The 22770-nt window shown below is 41.1% G+C and overlaps 1 protein-coding gene across 2 annotated transcripts in view; it reads left to right on the forward strand.

The window, feature by feature from the left end:
• The window catches only part of kirrel3a (kirre like nephrin family adhesion molecule 3a), a 275377-nt gene that overhangs the window by 121861 nt on the left and 130746 nt on the right, over window positions 1-22770 (forward strand). For both annotated transcript variants that reach the window (XM_071339326.1, XM_071339327.1), the window contains exon 2: window positions 15836-15985. In XM_071339326.1, coding sequence (XP_071195427.1) covers window positions 15836-15985 — 150 coding nt within the window. The remainder of the gene's footprint in view (window positions 1-15835; window positions 15986-22770) is intronic.

Genomic DNA, 22770 nt, shown 5'->3' on the forward strand with positions numbered 1-22770 from the left:
CCTATTATTTCTTAATCAGTCCCAATGTGTGTGTGTGTGTTTGTGTGTGTGTCATTTGCAACTAAATTAAGGTGGGAATTATTCTGTGGTTATGATAGTGTTGCAAACTGAGTATGCCAGTGTTTATATAATGCAAATATAAGTGCATGGTCGTCCTTTATATCAGTGTATGTATGCACATATACACTGAGTATACAAAACATTAGGAACACTCTTTCCATGACATAGACTGACCCTAGTGAACCCAGGTGAAAGCTATGATCCCTTATTGATGTCACTTGTTAAATCCACTTCAATCAGTGTAGATGAAGGGGGAAGGAGGATTTTTAAGACTTGAATAAAGTGAGACATGGATTGTGTGTGTGCCATTCAGAGGGTGAATGGGCAAGACACAATATTTAAGTGCCTTTGAATAGAGTATGGTAGTAGGTTGCCAGGCGCATCAGTATGAGTGTGTCAAGAACTGTAACGCTGCTGGGTTTTTGACACTAAACAGTTTCCCAAGTGTATCAAGAATGGTGCACCACCCAAAAGACATCCAGCCATCTTGAAACAACTGTGGGAAGCATTGGAGTTAACATGGGCTAACGTCCCTGTGGCGCGCTTTCGACACCTTGTAGAGTCCATGCCCCTGACGAATTGTGGCTGTTCTGAGGGCAAAAGGGTGGGGTGCAACTCAATATTAGGAAGTTGTTCCTAATGTTTGGTATACTCAGTGTACGTGTCTGTATCGGCAGTGCATTGGGCAAGATTCCCTTCAAGGAAGCAAGAAGAGGAATAGAGGAGCAGTGTGAGGGAATGAAGGAGAGCAGAGGGAATGAAAGAGAGCAACGAGGGGGAATGAAGGAGATGCAGGAGGAAGGAGGGGGGAGAGTCCGTGTAAAAAAAATGAGTTTTTTTTTAACCTGCATCTCTCCGTCTCACTCAAGAACACAGCACCTGCACCCCACATGGCACCCCTTTCCCTATATAGTGCACTACTTTTGATCTGAGCCCTATGGTTTTCCCTATGGGTCCTGATCAGGACTGCACTATCACGGGAATAGGGTGCCATTTGGGAAACTGCACAGCAGCACCAGTTGTTGCTCTGGGAGCGTGTGCTGAGGTCAGACAAAAGAGGTAGCCAAGCCCCCTGCAGCAGCATTCTCACTGGGTGCATCCTGCCCGTCAAAGGCCTGCGAAATGTCAGACAGAATACTAAAAACGTGATAAATGAGCTGAAGTAACAGAAAGTATTTTGAGTTGAAAAAGTAGTTTTACTTGCAATGACTGTGCTATGTGGTTGTCTTACCTGCGTTAGTTAAATGCGCTGAATGTAAGTTGATCTGGATAAGAGCGTCTGCTAAACGACTAAAATGTAAACTGTAGAAAAGTGAGACCGAGTTTGGAGGGGGAGGGGGGAAATGTTGATGTACAGTATGTGATTACATCAGCCTGTATGTGTTTGTCACTACAATCTTTAAGTCACAGTTCTGTGACTTTAAGGCTAAAGGCCTGACATGGAGAAATACAGTATAATGAAAGTGTTTATTTTAGTCACTAAAAATGAGAGGTCATATAACATAAGGGAGGTCTTTGCAGCATTCCATTCCCCAACCTTCTTTTCTTCCATCACACCTTTGTGTTTGTGTTTTTGTGTGCTTTCTCTTCATGGTTGGTGGAACAAGTAAATTGATTTAAAGAAACAAGTCATTGCACAGTGCCAAGTGGTTTCCTTGAATTTGAATGGATAGGTCCAGCCTTGATAATGGCGTAGAAAATTGTGAGTTTCAAATGCCTTTATTGTTGACAGTATTGGGCCTAACGCCACTCAGCTGAGATTAATAAACATGCACAGCTGCAGCTGTGGAACACTCAACCTCTATTCAACATGTAAAGTTGTGTCGGGAAAAAAAGAGGCAAGATTGTTGCTTTACATTTTTTCATTTACATAGCCTCCAAAACCAGATACAGTTTGTATTCCAGCTTTTATGTTGACAATGTACAAGGATGAAGCTTAAACATTTACACTTGTGGGAATTGGCCTATATAGATAGGGCTAAATTGAAATGTTTATTACAGAAGATATATGAAATGTATATGCATAAGCATGGCAGCAATTAAAACAATTTGGAGATTATGGGAACATTATTAGACCAAAGTTGAGTACATGACAGTTCACCTGACACAAGACTGAATCCAAACATTTCACTGTTGATTTCATGTGCATTTTACATTTACTGTACTTTTCGCAGCATTTGTTTAAAGAAATCTGAAAATATTCTGGATACATTCAGTAACATGATTAGAATATTCCTGGATAATGTGGGGTAGGTGCAACATAATACAACATAATGACAAGGGTTTGAGTGAGAGGACTAACTGGTGTGTCCAAGTGGCCACACACCTCTCCAAAGTGTGCACAGTTCCTAAGTACACTGAACAAAAATATAAACGCCACATGTGTTGGTCCCAAGTGTGGGTTCCATGTTTCATGAGCTAAAATAAAAAGTCTCAGACATTTTCCATATCCTTTCTAGCCCAGGGGTTCCGCTAGCGGAACACCCGCAACATTCCGCTGAAAAGGCAGCGTGCCCAATTCAAAAATATTTTTTTGAAATATGTAACTTTCACACATTAACAAGTCCAATACAGCAACTGAAAGATAAACATCTTGTTAATCTACCCATCGTGTCCGATTTTTTAAATGTTTTACAGCGAAAACACAACATATATTTATGTTAGATCACCATCAAATCCAAAAAACACAAAGCCATTTTTCCCAGCCAAAGATAGTCACACAAAATCAGAAATAGAGATAAAATTAATCACTAACCTTTGATAATCTTCATCAGATGACACTCATAGGACATCATGTTACACAATACATTTATGTTTTGTTCGATAATGTGCATATTTATATCCAGAAATCTCGGTTTACATTGGCGCATGTTCAGAAATGCCTCCAAAATATCCGGAGTAATTACAGAGAGCCACAACAAATAACAGAAATACTCATCATAAACTTTGATGAAAGATACATGTTTTACATAGAATTAAAGATACACTGGTTCTTAATGCAACCGCTATGTCAGATTTTTTTTAAACTTTAGGAAAAAGCATACCATGCAATAATTTGAGACGGCGCTCAGAAATACACAACATTTCTCCGCCATGTTGGAGTCAACAGAAATACGAAATGACATCATAAATATTCCCTTACCTTTGACGATCTTTCATCAGAATGCAGTGCCAGGAATCCTAGTTCCACAATAAATCGTTGTTTTGTTCGATAATGTCCATTACTAGTGTCCAATTAGCTACTTTTGCTAGCACTTTTAGTTCACATGTCCAAACGCTGGCGCCGGTCCAGGCGAACTCGGACGAAAACTTCAAAAAGTTATATTCCAGGTCGAATAAACTGGTCAAATTAAGTAGAGAATCAATCTTCAGGATGTTGTTATCATATATATCCAATAACGTTCCAACCGGAGCATTTCTTCATGTCTGTATAAGTAATGGAACACATGGCCAAATCATGACTAGCGCGCCTGACCAGGAACTACCATTCTGCCAGAACACTGACTCAAATAGCTGCCATCCGGCCCCACATCACACTAGAGGCTTCATTCCATGTTCTACAGACTGTTGACATCTAGTGGAAGGTGTAGGAAGTGCAAACAGATCCATATATTACAGGGAATTGAATAGGCGATGACTTTTACATCGACCATTCTCAGAATCTTCACTTCCTGTTTGGAAGTTTGCCTGCCATATGAGTTCTGTTATACTCACAGACATAATTCAAACAGTTTTAGAAACTTCAGAGTGTTTTCTATCAAATAGTAATAATAATATGCATATATTAGCATCTGGGACAGAGTAGGAGGCAGTGAAAATGCTGCCCCCTATCCCAAACAGGATATGCACAAAAAGCTTATTTCTCTCAAAATGTGTACACAAATTTCTTTACATCCCTTTTAGTGAGCATTTATCCATTGCCAAGATAATCCATCCACCTGACAGGTGTGGCTTATCAAGAAGCTGATTAAACAGCATGATGCACAGGTGCACCTTGTGCTGGGGGCAATAAAAGTCCACTTTAAAATGTGCAGTTTTGTCACACAACACAATGACACAGATGTCTCAAGGTTAGAGGGTGCGTGAAATTGGCATGCTGACTGCAGGAATGTCCACCAAAGCTGTTGCCAGATAAGTTCATGTTAATTTCTCTTCTATAAGCTGCCTCGAATGTCATTTTAGAGAATTTGGCAGTACGTCCAACCGGCTTCACAACTGCAGACCACGTGTAACCACGCCATCCCAGGACTGCCACATCTGGCTTCTTCACCTGCCCAGTCATGTGAAATCCATAGATTAGGGCCTAATTAATTAATTTAAATTGACTGATTTCCTTATATGAATTGTAACTCAGTCAACATTTTGAAATTGCGTTTATATTTTTGTTCAGCATAATTTCAAAGAAGAGTCTTCAACTATAAGGTGCTTTTTTGCGCTCTCCTAGCTGTGCCATTGTGGAACTAGAGCAAGCACACTTGTAGATGTTTTGTTTGGAACATAACACTGCATTCCCGCCATCACACAATCACGGTTGTTGTTTACACAATTAAAAAATAGCTTTTTTTAAATCGTATTCTGGTTCAGGTGGGCATAATATGAAAGTGTGTTCTATTGCCAGCATGACTAGCTAAGTTATAAAATACGCTCTTACAGTGTTAGGCTTTCACAGGGCAATTCAGGGAAACCCATCGTAATTTTGTGTGCATTCAGGTGCATGTTCCGCAGTGAATTTTCTTCACAAAAGACAAACATAGGCTCATTCTGTTCAGAACAGTCTAGGGTATGACGCCATTTAATCTTTTAACTGTACATCAAACATAGTGATCATAAACAGTGACACTGTATAGGCCTATGACATGAGTTTTAAGATATGTAAATATGAAGTGCACGTTTGGACTCAGGGGTGTTTGGCTTGCTTGTATGACATCAAAGCAGTATTTATAATAATCCTCAATGTGTCATCTTTCAAAATGCATAGAGTCCTCTTAATTTACAGCATTTCCCTCACTCAGACCAAAACAAAATAGCAAAATTTGTCCAATTAGCGGGAGGGATAGGGGCAACTTCTTGTCATGTGCAGTGCTCAAGTTCGGAACAGCTGTCTGTCAAAAGTACAGTGGATTTTAGCGCAGAGACAGCTCTGACATCATTTATAACATGTTACTTTACAACCACTGCATTACAATTTAGGAGCTTATCAGTGCCCAAATCGGCCATTTTCAACCTGTATATGGCTACGAGTGAAAATAGGTAATTGTTAAGCAATATCAAGCTAACTTGGTGGGCTTCATGGTCAGAAAATATATTGTAACTGCCTGGTGAAGAGCACTTGCACTCTCAAAGGCAACACAAAATCCTGACATTCTGTGCATTACCAAACAAAAGAAGAAGCACAGTTAAACATGTCTTTCAACACACCTGGAATCTACTTGCACATGTTCTGTTATCTACTTTTCTAACGTTCAATATAACACGTAATCACGTGTCTGCACACTTTTTTCAAGTGACTGGTCTGTGTAAAATACATCATTCCAGTAGGTGGAAAGCTTCCAGTTACATGAAGTATAACCACAATGCTGTCTAGTTGCCGCCCGGCATCAGTCTTTAGCCCACACAGATAAGGTGTACAACTGTCGATAGACCACAAAATGTAATGTCCGGAACACATCCTTGTCTTGTTCTGGTAATATATTGTCCCTTGCCGTTAGTCAGCACCTTCACACAAACACATTTTTCTGGGTGTGCGCCAGCTCATGTTTTTTATTTTAATATATTGTCCCTCCTCACAATTAGCTGTCCTTCATAGACTGTTATGTGTTCAAACTCAACACCGTTTCACACACAGATGCATATTTCACTTTCCAATGTCACAACATGACTTTTGAGGGTGCAGTGCTTTCGGTACAGTACAGGTGCAAGTCATTGCCGTATTAAGATCGGACTTTGTAAAATCAACTTACCCATATGAACGCCACCAGCGCTAAAAAAAACACAACAACCATGGTTGGTGGCAGTTCTATCCCATTGATATCTGACTGTTGCTGTATACTATCTCTACATGGCTTCTACCTCTACATGGCCTCTATCTCTACATGGCCTCTATCTCTACATGTCTTCTATCTCCACATGGCCTCTATCTCTACATGGCCTCTATCTCTACATGTCTTCTATCTCCACATGGCCTCTATCTCTACATGGCCTCTATCTCTACATGGCCTCCATCTCTACATGGCCTCTATCTCTACATGTCTTCTATCTCTACATGGCTTCTACCTCTACATGGCCTCTATCTCTACATGGCCTCTATCTCTACATGTCTTCTATCTCCACATGGCCTCTATCTCTACATGGCCTCTATCTCTACATGTCTTCTATCTCTACATGTCTTCTATCTCTACATGGCCTCTATCTCTACATGGCCTCTATCTCTACATGTCTTCTATCTCTACATGGCCTCTATCTCCACATGGCCTCTATCTCTACATGTCTTCTATCTCTACATGGCCTCTATCTCCCCATGGCCTCTATCTCTACATGGCCTCTATCTCTACATGGCCTCTATCTCTACATGTCTTCTATCTCCACATGGCCTCTATCTCTACATGGCCTCTATCTCTACATGTCTTCTATCTCTACATGTCTTCTATCTCTACATGGCCTCTATCTCTACATGGCCTCTATCTCTACATGTCTTCTATCTCTACATGGCCTCTATCTCCACATGGCCTCTATCTCTACATGTCTTCTATCTCTACATGGCCTCTATCTCCCCATGGCCTCTATCTCTACATGGCCTCTATCTCTACATGGCCTCTATCTCTACATGGCCTCTATCTCCACATGGCCTCTACCTCTACATGGCCTCTATCTCTACATGGCCTCTATCTCTACATGGCCTCTATCTCTACATGGCCTCTACCTCTACATGGCCTCTATCTCTACATGTCTTCTATCTCTACATGGCCTCTATCTCTACATGTCTTCTATCTCTACATGGCCTCTATCTCTACATGGCCTCTATCTCTACATGAGAAGAACAATTTTCTCTCTCTCCCAGAGCTGGCTACTCCAGAGCACTAAATTTGATAACATCCCTTTTTGGTCATCACCAAAGTGTCATTACCCATCAGTGTAAGAGATAGGGCTGACTGGGTTCATTTTGCTCATGATTTCATCAAACCAATCAATATATTCTATGGTGTTATATCACCATGGCTAGATAATGGGTATTGGTTGAGTTTTACCATCATTCTGTACAAAGAGTGACTTATTTCAGCGTCTTGCATCGCAGTAATGACCTAATCCTAAATAATTTTTCAAGACAATTTTTTTCACCTTTATTATATTTTGCCTCTGAATAAGTGACTGATTATAATGAAATTGTTTATATTGACAAGAATCAATGTATCGTTACAGTCCAACTCAACCCTGGGATTTCTTTCCAGCCGTATTGTTCTTCACATCAAAAGCTGTGGCCAAACACAACCAACATTGTTTATTGCATTTCTATTTTATAAAGAAGCTTTTAAAAAAGACAAATTCATATGTCAGATTGGTTTACAGTAAACCGTAACTGTGAAACACGTCGTGCAATCCCCCCTTTTTATTGGCTATTGTCATGTGCGCTTAGGGAGTGCTCAAGGTTGTTGTCCGTGGCTTTGTTCTTACACAAAGTAACTAATCTCCTTGAAGCAGAGGTGCCTTGTAATTGCTGTGGAGCGTTGTTCAGCAGAGATAATAAGATATCATAACAGAGAGTCGGACACACAGGTTTCTATGCTGATACAATGGCTTGGCCTTTTGCTGCATCTCAGGTGCAAGATTAGCTTCTCTACCCACATATCTTTTCACAATCAATCCCCCCACTACACACCTCCCTGCATACGATCTATCAATTACTTCTGGTTTTTCAGTTGTTAAAAGCTCAGTGTTGTTAAAGGCTAATGGAAATGGGCCTTAAGCACTTCTCTACTCTCTTTTTTCCATTCTACAAGGCATAATAAACCTTTTTGACTACTTTAGAATTGAAGCCCCCCCCCCCCCTGCAGTTACTGTAGGCCTATACAGTGTACGTGAAGCAACTGCAGTTTTGTTTAAAGTAAACAGTCATGTGGAAAACGCCCACATGCCTCATGTTGTTACAAGAGAAGGAAGAAAGCGTGATCTTCATGAGCTTTTATCTTGGGTTTAGAGGAAGTGAAACTCTTATTTGATTGGCGCTGTTTGGATTTGTGTTTTCCATTTCAGCGATAATGGCCTAGGGCCGCATTTGAGCACCTTTTGTTCGTGCAGTGGGTGGAGGATCAATCCTAGAATCAAAGTTCTTCTAGCTCCATTTTCTCCTCTCTTACCCTCGACCCTAGTTGAAGCAGGAGAAGACACTTTATTTTCTGAAGCAGGAGCTGGGTAACTTGAAGAATTGAATGGAAGCCCAATTTTACCTTTTTTCTTCTTCTCCAAAACCAAACCTCTTATCTTCCAAAGTCTGTCTCCAACCTGACAAGTAACAATTTAATTTTTCACAGAGGACCCACGGGAGGCAACACATAATGTTTTTGTGTTTGTCACACTGTGGCACATTTCCATCTTTTATTTTTAAAAATACAGAAGATTAGAAGGAAAGAGTGGCTGGTTTTTCAATCTTGACAATTTTGTTTAGCATTTGGAAACACATTTGGTCAAATCCTCAGAAAACATTTCACAGTACTGTGGACTGTAGGTGGACCGTTACAATCCTCTGTAATAATTCCATTATACACGGTAGATTAATTCAAAGTTGTTGGGTTTTTTTCTTGTTTTTTCTTCCTCTGATAGACTTTCATTTTCTCCTTCTGACAATAACAATACAAAGGGAACCCAGGGAAGACAATGAAATGGTATCATTTTTGTCAAGGCTGTTGACAATTTACATTGCACTGACAGGTACCAAACTGATGTAATATTACTTTCCAATCTTCGACTGTGACATTTTAGTGCTGTAGCCTAGCCTACACTCAAAGCACTGTAGTCCCCACAACGTTGACAGGGCACACAACCCCATATTTCACTCTCTCCTGTTTTAGTTTATGGACACCAGTGGCCACCTCTCCCTAGAGCAGTGTGAAGGGACTGCAGGGCTGTGACGGTAATGAGAATGAATGGTTCTCAGCACTCTGGCACTAAATCGCTGATGATGTTTATGGCACACATTTCCATCTTGCTGTGGCAAAACCTTTCACAGTCTTTTGTGACTATTAAGTAAAGCTGCCAAAATGTCCCTCTTCTCAGTGTTCTCAACAGGTAAGGGAATGAGGCACCACTCATAAGCCTAATTGCATTTCAATAAATCCACAGGCAAAAGGGAGAAATCGATCCCTGTAATACTGTGCATATTACATTGGCAAACACCTCTAGGAACGATGTGGTTGTGTTAGATGCTGGTTTAAATCTTGTATCATCTTGAGAGCTGATGTCATCAATTTTGTGAGGTTGGGTATTTGAACGAAATAAAGATTTTCCTATCATGTACTGTATGTACATTAATCTCAACCCTGTTACTTTATGCCAACCCTGTTGTACAACAAAGCTCTGTGACCCTGTCAAAACGGATTCTCTTCAGTAGCCTTGACTCAAGATGAGATTTGCAGACAAATTGAACTATCATCAACTAGACATGGCAGCAATGTATTGAGGTTTCCAACAGAGATTACTGTTTTGTGAATTCAGCTTAAGTTACTCTTGAGTAATTTCTGTGTGTGTAGACTTCCGTATTGTCTTGAGTAAGTCATGGTACAAACAAAGTGATTACTCACTCTTGTATTTTGGCACATCTCCCAATTGTAAGTCTTCTAACGACTAAAACATTCTGTACTTCTGAGAACTTCAGTCTCCAACTAATGCAGAATGTTTGGCACAGGCACAATTGTTGCCTTTGTGCTGGAGGAGCTCATGTAATTTGGCATCCTGAATGTGAAGGGAAATGGAAAAGCTTTAGGCAAACAGAACATTTATGAGAAGTATCCTTGACAAAATATATGTATTTGTTTTGATTTGACCCAGAGTGTGTCCTCGCACACTGAGAAGCCGGCGATGTGATGATGAGATTAATTTGTTATATTCAGACTCCCATTAGAGCTATCCATGCTCTGCAGAATCCCTGTTGTGAGGCACCACTAGGAGTCCAGGGCTAGATTGAAGCATTACATTGCACCCCCACAGATCATGAGATTCCATTTGGTTTTAAATGCAATGTAAATGTGAACAGACTTTGCCCGTAAGTCTCTCTTGGGGCAGTGCTCTTTCTGAGGTTATCTTTGAGGTCTCAAACTGTCGATTCTGTTTGTTAAACTGTGTCAGACGAAGTAATTTTTCTGCATTTTGAGATGGCAGCCTTTTGACATTGGTGAGAGTACTGGGAAATACATTTGCTGTGGAAAGTCAGCATGAATATTGTTAATGTCGCCAACAGTGGCAAAGACAATACTCAACTGGACTGTTTATCATGAGTGGAAGTAAACAGTTTGTGCAGGCAGGTATATTTCCCTTATGCATACAGCACAGAGTAGAAATACTACTAATTCATACAGTATGCTATCTATGAATCAGACATGCGCCTCAAAATAGTGAATCTCAAATGCATTTCCTTGATTCCTCGCATCCTCTCTCCTCGCCTCTCCCTCAAAACGTATTGGAGAGGATCCTAGATTTGTCCTTCAGACGATGTTCTCCAATGTACTTTGAAAAGGAGACAAGGAGAGATAATGGGAGGAAATGCAATTTATTAGTAGGAGAGGGGACAGAGGAGGCACATTTTATGAATGGAATGGCGTAAAAACACAAGAGTCAAACATATAGGTCCCCTACTCAAGTCAACAGCGGTTTCACCCACGGAACGTCCCAGTATTTTTTACTAATTGACACTGTCACCCTTTGCTTACCTGAAGATGATGTTGGCAGTGATTTCGTCAAGATATCAAGTCCTGTCTAAATCTGTGAAAGGCTGCTACCTTGCCTGCATGAACGAAACAAATGTTCCCCTTAAGAGCACCAGCAATGCCTCATGTAACAGAATGTTGATTCCACTAATGGACTAAAAAAATGTTGGATTGTCTGGGGAGAAAGGCATCATGACTCATCAGCCTGATCGATATTCAACATGCCATCCATCTTGAAACTGTCTGGATCTGGACTATGGGATGACTGGTAGATAAATAATCGTATATAAAATACTAAAATACTGTTCACTTTTTACGTAAAGTAATAAGCACATATTACAACAGCTAGAGCACCTAATAACATCAGATATGAGATAGAAATACAGGTTGTAATAGAAACAATAGATACAAAGTAGACAACTTATGAGCTGTAACTGTCAAAATGGAGGCATAATAAGGAAGTCTGTAGACAAGACAAGACTATGTTTGCGTCTCAAATGGCACCCTATTCCCCTTCAGAGCCCTATGGGTCTGGTCAAAAGTAGTGCAGTATATAGAAAATACGGTGCCATTTGGGACATATAATCCTCTCTACCACGCTAATATAGCACAGCAGTTCTTCTGTTTGCTGTGTCTGTTCTCTATGGAGATTCATCTAATCAATGGTTGGATGATGTTTATGAATAGCACATCTCATAAAGCTGCAGCTTATTGAATTAAAAGACGGAAATCGACCAAGTACGTCTCTAGAGAGAGCAGAAGTAAAGATTTGGTTTATGTCGTCTGCTTTCCCCCTTTTTTTCGCATTATAGGAAGTAAAAAGCCAAAAGATTTTCCTGTGTAAAATGTTTGGACACAGTGTACCGGAGATGTTAATATAGTAGAAACCCAATTCAGCAAGACCTTGAATATGTGTTATTTTCTTTAGTGAGACATTCAAGTTTTCCTCTATATAAAAGTGTCCTGCACGTACCTTGTACCGAACCCTCTGGAGAACCCTGTCTCACTATATTCACAACCTTTCAAGATGCGTTCTCTAAATGAGGTTAGCTGCTGTCAGCAATGCACCAGTCCGTACTTCAGTGTTGATTCCACTCATGTACACACACACACACAAACACACATACACACACACACACACACACACACACACACACACACACACACACACACACACACACACACACACACACACACACACACACACACACACACACGCGCACACGCACACGCACACATGCACACACACACACACACACACATGGGTGTGTGACTGTGTCTCTCAGACAGACACGGTGCTTGACCTATACTGTGTACATTACAGTAGATAACCACTGTGTGCTGCAAGAGAATCTATAGCCGGATATGTCTAATCATCTCTGCTGCCAGCAATAGAAAGACATTGCAGTCATTTGTTGCAATGAGGGTTGAGATGGGAATGAATGAGACTAAAGACAGATCAAGTTGAACAGCTACATGGGATCATTTTTGATATGATGGTTGCTGTAATGCATTTGCGGTTAAAAAGGTAATTGTGATGTTAATAGAAATGCTCTCCTAATATCTGGTGTCATCATTACCGTAAGCCTTACGTCAACATAAATGACAGGCAATGAAAGTTGAGTGTGAATATTTCCATGTGAAAATGGGTCGGAGTATTTATGAATGTGGGATGATGTGGCCGAATGCCAGCACCTTATCCTGTGCATTTTTTCGCTATGCGAGCCAATCCCCATTAATTCGACCATCCATGGACGCTATCTAACTAACACACCGCATAGTCACTTGTGCAATTGTCCATATTTGGACAGCCTCTGTCTCAGCAGGACTTTCAACTGTTTGATTAGTCTTTCTTCATCCTGTCCTTCATCTCTGTTCAGCCCGTTCAATTTATTTTTGGTTTATACCTTCACTAACAGCTACATGCCCTCTCCCTCTCCTTGCCCCATTTAACAGAAATGATTGGTAATTACCGTTTGTTTGTATTCTGTCCAGTTCTCTATTGAACATAGCTCAGTTAAGTCAATAGTTCATTGCTACATCATTAGCGCTTTATCTTTTGCTTTTCTGTAGTGGTGGATGGTCCACGGACTTGCTTCCATCCATAGCTTCTGTATGCTTATTTTCACTGGGCTACTGTGGCAACATTAGTATTAGGATTCATTGCTGCACTCAGGAAAAAAATATCTAATAAATGCTTCATCAATCTAACATCTACCCTGACGGTACCCCTTGGAAGCAGCGCTGTTGCTCACCAGGCTACCATGGCTCAGTTGGCAGGGCATTGCGCCTGCATTGCCAAGATTGTGGGTTTGATACTTGCTGTGGCCACCCATATGAAAATGTAAGTCGCTTTGGATAAGAGCGTCAGCTTTAACCCCCTGAGTTTGATGTCTGCGACCCGCTGAAATCAAATTAGCATAATAAAACAATCCCCATAAAATCTGTCAGTTTAAGACAGAGAACTGTTTGCATTGAATGCGTCTCAATCCATCACATCCACCTACGTAACACGTAATACATCTAAGGTGAACGGTGACAGAGCTAGAACGGTGTTTGTCAGACCATGAGACATTCCGACAATTGGTCTTCTCACAAAATTGTCTGTAGCCTACAAATGATTATGACCCCTCTAGGGAAAGATGAGACTGTCATGAACACGACAATGTTCTCCGTTTTGACCCCCGCAAGCATTTTGGGACTCTGTACAGCCAATCTGCCAACTTATTTATTTAAAAAAAAGATATGTTTTACTTTTTCTTCCCAATTTCGTGGTATCCAATGGGTAGTTACAGTCTTGTCTCATCACAGCAACTCCCGTATGGACTCGGGAGAGACGAAGATCGAGAGCCATGCGTCCTCCGAAACACGACCCAACCAAGCCCCACTACTTCTTGACACAATGCCCGCTTAACCCGGAAGCCAGCCACACCAATGTGTCGGAGGAGACACCGTACACCTGGCGACTGTGTCAGCATGCATGCGCCGAGCCCGCCACAGGAGTCGCTAGAGCGCGATGGATCAAGGACATCCTTGCAGGCCAAACCCTCCCCTTACCCGGACGACGATGGGCTAATTGTGCGCTGCCCCATGGTTCTCCCGGTCGCAGCCAGCTGCGACAGATCCTGGACTCAAACCAGGATCTCTAATGGCACAGCTAGAACTGCGATGCAGTGCCTTAGACCACTGCGCCACTCGGGAGGACCGATCAGCCAACTTCTGTCTGTAGCGTACAAACAGTTTGGGCTACACACTAATATGACCCCTTTATGTAAAGGATGCCTATCGGCCTCACAAGACTCATCTGAATGTCCCCCGGTACCAGTCGAAAACATTTATGGAAGTACAAAACATGACCAAAAGTATGTGGATACCTGCTCTTCGAACATTTCATTCCAAAATCTAGGGCATTAATATGGAGTTGGTCTCCCATTTGCTGTTATAACAGCCTCCACTCTTCTGGGAAGGCTTTCCACTAAAAGTTGTAACATTGCTGCGGGGACTTGCTTCCATTCAGCCACAAGAGCATTAGTGAGGTTGGGCACTGATGTTGGTCGATTAGGGCTGGCTCGCAGTTGGCGATCCAATTCATCCTAAAGGTGTTCAATGGTGTTGATATCAGGGCTCTGTGCAGGCCAATCAAGTTCTTCCACACCGATCTCAACAAACCATTTCTGTATTGATCTCGCTGAATCAGGAAAGGGCATTCCCCAAACTGTTACCACAATGTTGGAAGCACAGTATTGTCTAGAATGTTGTTGTATGCTGTAGCATTAAGATTTCCCTTCACTGGAACTAAGGGTCCTAGCCCGAACCATGAACATCAGCCCCAGACCATTATTCCTCCTCCACCAAACTTTACAGTTGGCACTTTGCATTGGAGCAGGTAGCATTCTCCTGGTATCTGCCAAACCCAGATTCGTCCGTCGGACTGCCAGATGATGAAGCGTGATTTATCACTCGAGAGAACGCATTTCCACTGATCCAGAGTCCAAAGGCTGCAAATTTTACACCACTCCAGCCAACACTTGGCATTGAGCATGGTCATCTTAGGCTTGTGTGTGGCTGCTCAGCTATGGAAAACATTTCCTGAAGCCACCAACGAACAGTTATTTTGCTGACGTTGCTTCCAGAAGCAGTTTGGAACTCAGTAGTGAGTGTTGCGTATGAGAACAGATGATTTTTACGCTCTACGCGCTTCAGCACTCAGCAGTCCCGTTCTGAGAGCTTGTGTGGCCTACCACTTCGTGGCTGAGCCGTTGTTGCTCCTAGACGTTTCCACTTCACAATAACAGCACTTACAGTTGACCGGGGCAGCTCTAGCAGGGCAGAAATGTGGTCTTGTTGGAAAGGTGGCATCCTATGACAGTGCCACGTTGAAAGCCATTGAGCTCTTCAGTAAGGGCGTTCTACTGCCAATGTTTTTCTTTGGTGATTGCATGGCTCTGTGCTCAATTTAATACACCTGCCAGCAACGGGTGTGGCTGAAATAGCCAAATCCACTCATTTGAAAGGATGTCCATATACTGATTTGTCTTATATCTCTCAGATATATGATAAACACTTTTTTTGGGGGGGGGGCTATCTATTGTTCCATGTAGTGAGTCGGTTATTCAATGAGCTAATAGTATTAAAGGCCAAATGTTTCCTCAAGTATTTGTTTTATATATTTTTTAGATACTTCAAGGGCTTAAAATTCTAAATCAAATTATCCTTGCTATGACGTTCTTAAAACAATTCCATTTAGCTTAGTAGACAGGACGTAGACTCTTGTGGTTTAATGGCATATATCACTAAATGTGTGTTCAAAATTAAATGATATGGAAACTATTTTGACATTATACCCTTTTTCTCTGTTTCAGGGGCCAGTGCGGTGTTTACCCAGCAGCCCACAGACCTGGTGGTGGTGGCGGGTCAGCCAGTGACCCTGCCCTGCTCCATCCCTGGGTACCACGGCATGGTGCTCTGGCTCCGAGATGGCATGGCCCTGGGAGTCAACAGGGACCTCTCAGGTAGGAAAGCCCCTTACTTATTATGGTATCACTTTACTTAGAATGGTGATGATGTGGCATTTATCAAGCTTTCAGAAACCCTTTATATCTATATCTAAAAGCGGTACCGGAGCGCCAAGTCTGGGACCTAAAGGCTCCTGAACAGCTTCTACCCCCAAGCCATAAGACTGCTGAACAGTTAATCAAATGGCTACCCTGACTACTTAAATTGACCCCCTTTTTATTTGCACTGACTCTCTTGCACTGGCTCTATGCACACTTACTGGACTCGACCCACACACTCACACATACTACACTGACACTCCAACTCACACATACACACACACTACATAAACTCACACAGACATACACATGCATATTGACGCCACACACACACACACACATACACACACACTACATAAGCTGACACAGACATACACATGCATATTGACGCCACACACACACACACATACACACACGCACACGCACACACACACATGCATATTGACGCCACACACCCGCACACACCCGCACACACCCGCACACACCCGCACACACCCGCACACACACACACACACACACACACACACACACACACACACACACACACACACACACACACACACACACACACACACACACACACACACACACACACACACACACATAGACACACTTTCACACTCTTTCACATACGCTGCTGTTACTCTGTTTATTATCTAACCCAGTTGCCCTGTTACTTTTACCACCACCTACAGTGGTTCTTCCTTTAATAGTTGCATCATACCGCCAGTGGAGGCTGCTGAGGGGAGGACGACTCATAATAATGGCTTTCATAATGGAGTTAATGGAATGGTATCAAACATATGGTTTTCATAGGGTTGAAGCCTCTCCATTGACTCCATTTCAGCCGTTATTATAAGCCATCCTCCCCTCAGCAGCCTCCACTGCATACCGCAGCACAGCTTGCAGGGTGCTGCAGAATGGTATAGCATGTTGGGAGTGCACGACATCATAGTATTTTACTGTCAGCCATTGTTGCCATTAATGCTATTTCGACCACCAGAGGGCGTCTTTGAGAAGCTAAGTTATTGAAATGACATGGAGCTGTAGGCCTAAGAGTCATGTTTACTGTAGCTGTTTTAGCGTAACTTACTTATAGGCAATAAAGCCTACTTCAATATACAGTATATAAATCAATCATTCATTCATTTGTGCATGTCATCACACAGCAAACAAGCCATCCATGTCTTTAAATACAGTCAAGCATTTTAGTTATGAAACAAAATTTAAAAAGGGAGCCTTGCATAATTAAACAATTAATAAACCGCAACATGTCGGCTAAAGCGATTGAATTCATGAATGCATTTGCCTGTTTTAAATATTGGCTGTATATTTTTTTGTTAGAACAGACTTTGTGGGATTAATTATAATTTATTATTGTATTTATTGTATTTATTGTGCTGTTTATACTGTTAGAAATTTAGCTTAATTAAATTGATTAATATTATGATGTTTCTATTCCAAGAAAAACGAAAATGCATTTTAGGCCTCAGGGTTTCCGTTAGGAATATATGGTGCTGTACAACGTGACCGGTTTGGAGTAGGCCTAGGCTACTATGGGACTGGCAGGGAAGAGCAAAATAATCCTAACATTTCCACACCCTAAGTGTAGGCTAACCAACACCCAAACAGAGATTCAGTGAAAATAAAAATCGTATTTATTTATCAAGAACAGTCTTCATGCTTGTCTCATAGCAGCGCGAAACGGTGCTGAAATAGTTAAATACACGCGGGTAGGCTATTGCTTCAAATACTATTATAACAATTGGATGACTTTGGGTGTTTCTACACCTGCATTGCTTGCTGTTTGGGGCTTCAGGCTGGGTTTCTGTACAGCCCTTTGAGATATCAGCTGATGTAAGAAGGGCTATATAAATACATTTGATTTGATTTGTTTCAGTAAGCAACAATTTGTTGCCTTCAATTGCATTAGCCTGCTTTATTCCAATATTTCTGTAATTCAGTGATATTTATTCCCATAGTAATGTATTACATTTACTTGTGGAATCCATCCAGATGTGGTTAGAAAACAGTGCATGTGGTGGGCTATGCAAAGAGATAGGTGAAGTGACATGCCATTAATACTTTTAAAGTCCCTAAACTCGGCAAGAATCTATTGTCCTGCTGATAGCCCATCAAGGGTGAATGGATCTTTTTTGTTCCAATTTATTGGAAAGGCTGCTGAACCACACCTGGCCCACAGCGTTGTTGCATAAATACAGTACAGTGCACTTTCACTCCATTCTCTGCCTGAATCTCTACCAATGCCACCAGATTATTATTTATATTGTTGTTATCTATTCGGTAGCATTCCACAAGTAAATGCAATAAATGAAACACATATATTAAATAGCTCAGTCTCTTCTTCTTCATCCTCATGATTCAGTTCATTCAAATTCAATTGTAAAAGATTTTGTCACTCCCGTTCAACAACTCCAAATCACTTTTGCATGTGCTCCAAAGGGATAACTTGAAATAACATGATATAGGTTAATTAAATAATCAAAAGGCAAAATGTAATTATTTATTAGCCTAGTGGATATACGTATTTTAGGCATATCATGTGAATTAGGCCTCATGTAAAATCATTGTCAAAAGTGCAAGTGTTGCATGACAAACAGGTGCTGTTAGATTACAATATAATTAATTTGCCAGTTTGGAATACTGTAAACAATACTAAATAAAGTATAAGTAATACCAGAGAGTCTGTTCTAATTAATACAGCATAGCAAAGCTTAAAAACTGCCAGATTTGTAAAATTGCTTTATCCAACATTTTGCGGTTGCGTGAGGCTTGGTGATCATAGAATCAAACAGGCAACAGAAGCAGGAACAGCATAGGTCTGAGTGATTCACTCATTCCTGGCTTTCGTTCAAAATAAGTCATATTTTAATGCAGTGTTAAAGACTTTCTGATTGTCTTTTAGTTTGCAGTCTCTTCTCTCGCTACAGCTAATTTTGTTTGAATTATTGTGGATTATAATAACTTCATATATTTGTAGGGGTTGATGCATTTTTCGTTAGGGCAAATCTGGTCTCTGATATCGAGTTAGAAATGTACAATTTTAGAGTACTTAAGCATTGAATACATTGCAAGTTTGCTCTTTTTGGCCTTTATGCTACACTTTACAATTGGACTCAACTCCGACTGACCGTCTATCGGTAGTCTAAACTGTGGCACAAATTGGGCGATTTTTCCACACCTAATTAGACTATGCCATCGCACTAGACTCCTGCATCAAGCAAAAAAAATCAGCTGATGGGTGGTCCCGGAGTTTAGAGAGAACTTGGGTAAATACAATGGCGCAATTACACTTGACATGTGGACTGACGATTTTGAAAAATAGGACACTTATGCCTTACAGCCCATTACATAAACGAAGAGTCGATGTTATCCACCACGGAGTGGGACAGTGCAGTTCAAAACTGCAGAAAACATAAGGCCAGCTACTGTGAAATAACACTTGTGGATCTTGTTGATGTCCTATATGGCTTCAGGAGGCCAACTGTCCACCTGGTAATTGTGTGGTTCCAAAAGTATAAAGCGTCACCTTCAGATAGATGTGTGATTTCATAAAGAAGCCAGCTTCGAGCCTGCGATCAGGCACGGTGGATGATATCCTTTTTCTGCTTTTTTTCCAGTGATGAATGGACTGTGTTTGAAGTTATTGTTTTACTATATTTATTTGTTGTCTAAGATTAGAAGGTTCTTTAAAGCGGGGCGGCAGGTAGCCGAGTGGTTAGAGCATTGGGCTAGTAACCAAAAGGTTGCTAGATCTAATCCCCGAGCTGACAAGGTAAACATCTGTCGTTCCGCCCCTGAACAAGGCAGTTAACCCACTGTTCCTAGGCTGTCATTGTAAATAAGAATTTGTTCTTCATGGATCAGCTCTTGGAAATCATTAAGAGGCGGCTTCGATCTATATAATCATTCATTCAGAAGTTGAACCTTTCTGGCACAGGCGTTCCGCTAGCATCCCACCTCGACAACATCCGGTGAAATTGCAGAGCGCCAAATTGAAAATACAGAAATAGTCATAATAAACATTCATAAAAAATACAAGTATTATACATCGGCTTAAAGATTAACTTCTTGTAAATCCAGCCGCTTTGTCAGATTTCAAAAAGGCTTTACAGCGAAAGCATACCATGCGATTATCTGAGGGCAGCGCCCTGCCTACAAAAGCATGAAAAACATTTTCCAACCAAACAGATGCATCACGAAAGTCAGAAATAGCAATTAAATAAATCGCTTACCTTTGACGATCTTCATATTTTTGCAATCCCAAAGGTTTCAGTTACACAATGAATGATCGTTTTGTTCAATAAAGTCCTTCTTTATATCCCAAAAATGTCAGTTTATTTGGCGCGTTTGATTCAGAAATACACCGGTTCCAACTCGCTCAACATGCCTACAAAGGATCTAATAAGTTACCTGTTAACTTGGTCCAAACATTTCAAACAATGTTTCTAATCCAACCTCAGGTACTCTAAAATGTAAATAATCCATAAAATTTAAGACAGAATAAACTGTTTCCAATACCGGAGAAAAACAACACGGAGTGTGCTCTCATTCACGCGCACCAAAAGACTAGAGTCCACCTGAGTGACACTTAGAAAGAATGACTACTTCTTCATTTAAAAAAAAAAAATACATTGAACAATTTCTAGAGACTGTTGACAACTAGTGGAAGCCATAGGAACTGCAATTTGGGTCCTAATAATTCGGCTTCCCCATAGAAACGCATTGGAAAATCCAATGACCTCAAAAAAAAATTTCCTGGATCGATTGTCCTCTGGGTTTTGCCTGCCAAATTTGTTCTGTTATACTCACAGACATTATTGTAACAGTTTTAGAAACGTTTGAGTGTTTTCTATCCAATCCTACCATGCATATCCTAGCTTCTGGGCCTGAGTAACAGGCAGTTTACTTTGGGCACCTCAGTCATCCAAACTTCCGAATACTGCCCCCTATCCCTAAGAAGTTTAAACATAAAGGTCTTATGCCTGCAGTAAATTTAATTAGACGACCAGGTTTATTTTTCCTTAGGTTATAATAATCTATGCCTTCTCGGAATGTTATGAAGTCCAAAAGTTACTGGTGGAGTTAGAAATTTGTCTGTCAGAAGTATTACAAACTTAAAATCCGTCTTCAAGACATGGCATATAAGGGTGCAGTGAGATACCCTATGGGTTGGACGATACTTTTCTTGTCAATCATCTTGAAAAAACGTATACTTAAAAACAGAAAATCAACCAATGTCAGCCATTAAATGCTTTATTATCCAAATGTTGAAAGTGCGTGTGGGCGACGGAGAGAAACAAAATGGTGCAGTTTGAGGCCATGTGGCAGTGTGATGTAGTTGCCGTTTGTATGTGTATGTTTTGTATTGTCTAAAAATATCAAAGAAAATTGTACAAAAAAATGTATAAGGAAAAATTATAAGCTTGCAACACGCATCTGATTATTCATTATGAATAGGATTTATTTGATTTATTTTGTTTACAATGTCACAAATAATCGAACACACACATGAGCAGATTAACGTGGTCAAAACATTTATTTATTAAAGACTTAGAACGGGGGCCTCCCCAGTGGCGCAGTGGTCTAAGGCACTGAATCGCAGCGCTAGAGGCGTCACTACAGACCCGGGTTTGATCCCGGGCTGTATCACAACCGGTCGTGTTCGGGAGTCCCATAGGGCGGCGCACAATTGGCCCAGCGTTGGCTTATCGCGCTCTAGCGTCTCCTGGTGCCTGCAGGCTGACCTCGGTCATCAGGTGAACAGTGTTTCCTCTGACACATTGGTGCGGCTGGCTTCCGGGTTAAGCCGGCTGGTGTTAAGAAACGCAGTTTGGCGGGTTATGTTTCGGAGGACACGGGACTCAACCTTCATCTCCCTAGCTCGTTGGGGAGTTCCAGTGATGAGACAAGATCGAAATTGGGGGGGAAAAACAACAACAAAAAACGAACTATTAGAACTCATGTTGGTAGTAATTTATTTTGGTCCGAAGGCACGAATGAGTGAGACAGCTTTATGCTGACAAATATAGCTTTATGCTGTGAAATAGCTCACTAAATAGGCAAAGCCTAAACTAAAATATTGAATTGCCTTTCATAAATAAATGAAGAAGCTCAGGTTTTGAAAATATGGCCAACCTTTTCCTCCTCCCTATCCTCGCTGAACTCTCTTTCATTCAGTTTCTTCTTCACATCAACAAAGGACTCCGTGTTTCAGAAACTCACTTTATATAGTTGGGCTATCACTCTTTTACACTGTGGTAAATAAAGCCAGTTTGTTATTTACAATTATTTTTGTATGTTTTTAGAAGGAGAGAAACCAAAATGCCCACCTTGCTTATTTTTTGAAAATCGTCAGCCCACATGTCAAGTATAATTGCACCATTGTATTTACCGAAGTTCTCTCTTAACTCTGCCAACAATTGTTTTGGGGGCCTGACGCAGGACTCTGGTGCCAAAGAAGAGAGACTCTCGACTGAAAAATTCACACCTCCCTTAATTTGCAAAAATAGAGTCAATTTGTGCCACAGTTCAGACTACCGATAGATCAGCGTTGTAACTCCCCCTTGTGATAGTGTGGTGCAATGACAGAATGACGCACGCAATTTACCACAATCTGCCACCATCTACCACAAACGTCGAGGCATAAGCTCAAAACTTTTAATTGAGGAACCACTGTACATGTACATATTACCAGTGGTGTAAAGTACTTAAGTAAAAAT

The sequence above is a fragment of the Salvelinus alpinus genome, chromosome 13 (assembly GCF_045679555.1).
Source record: "Salvelinus alpinus chromosome 13, SLU_Salpinus.1, whole genome shotgun sequence".
Taxonomy (NCBI): domain Eukaryota; kingdom Metazoa; phylum Chordata; class Actinopteri; order Salmoniformes; family Salmonidae; genus Salvelinus; species Salvelinus alpinus.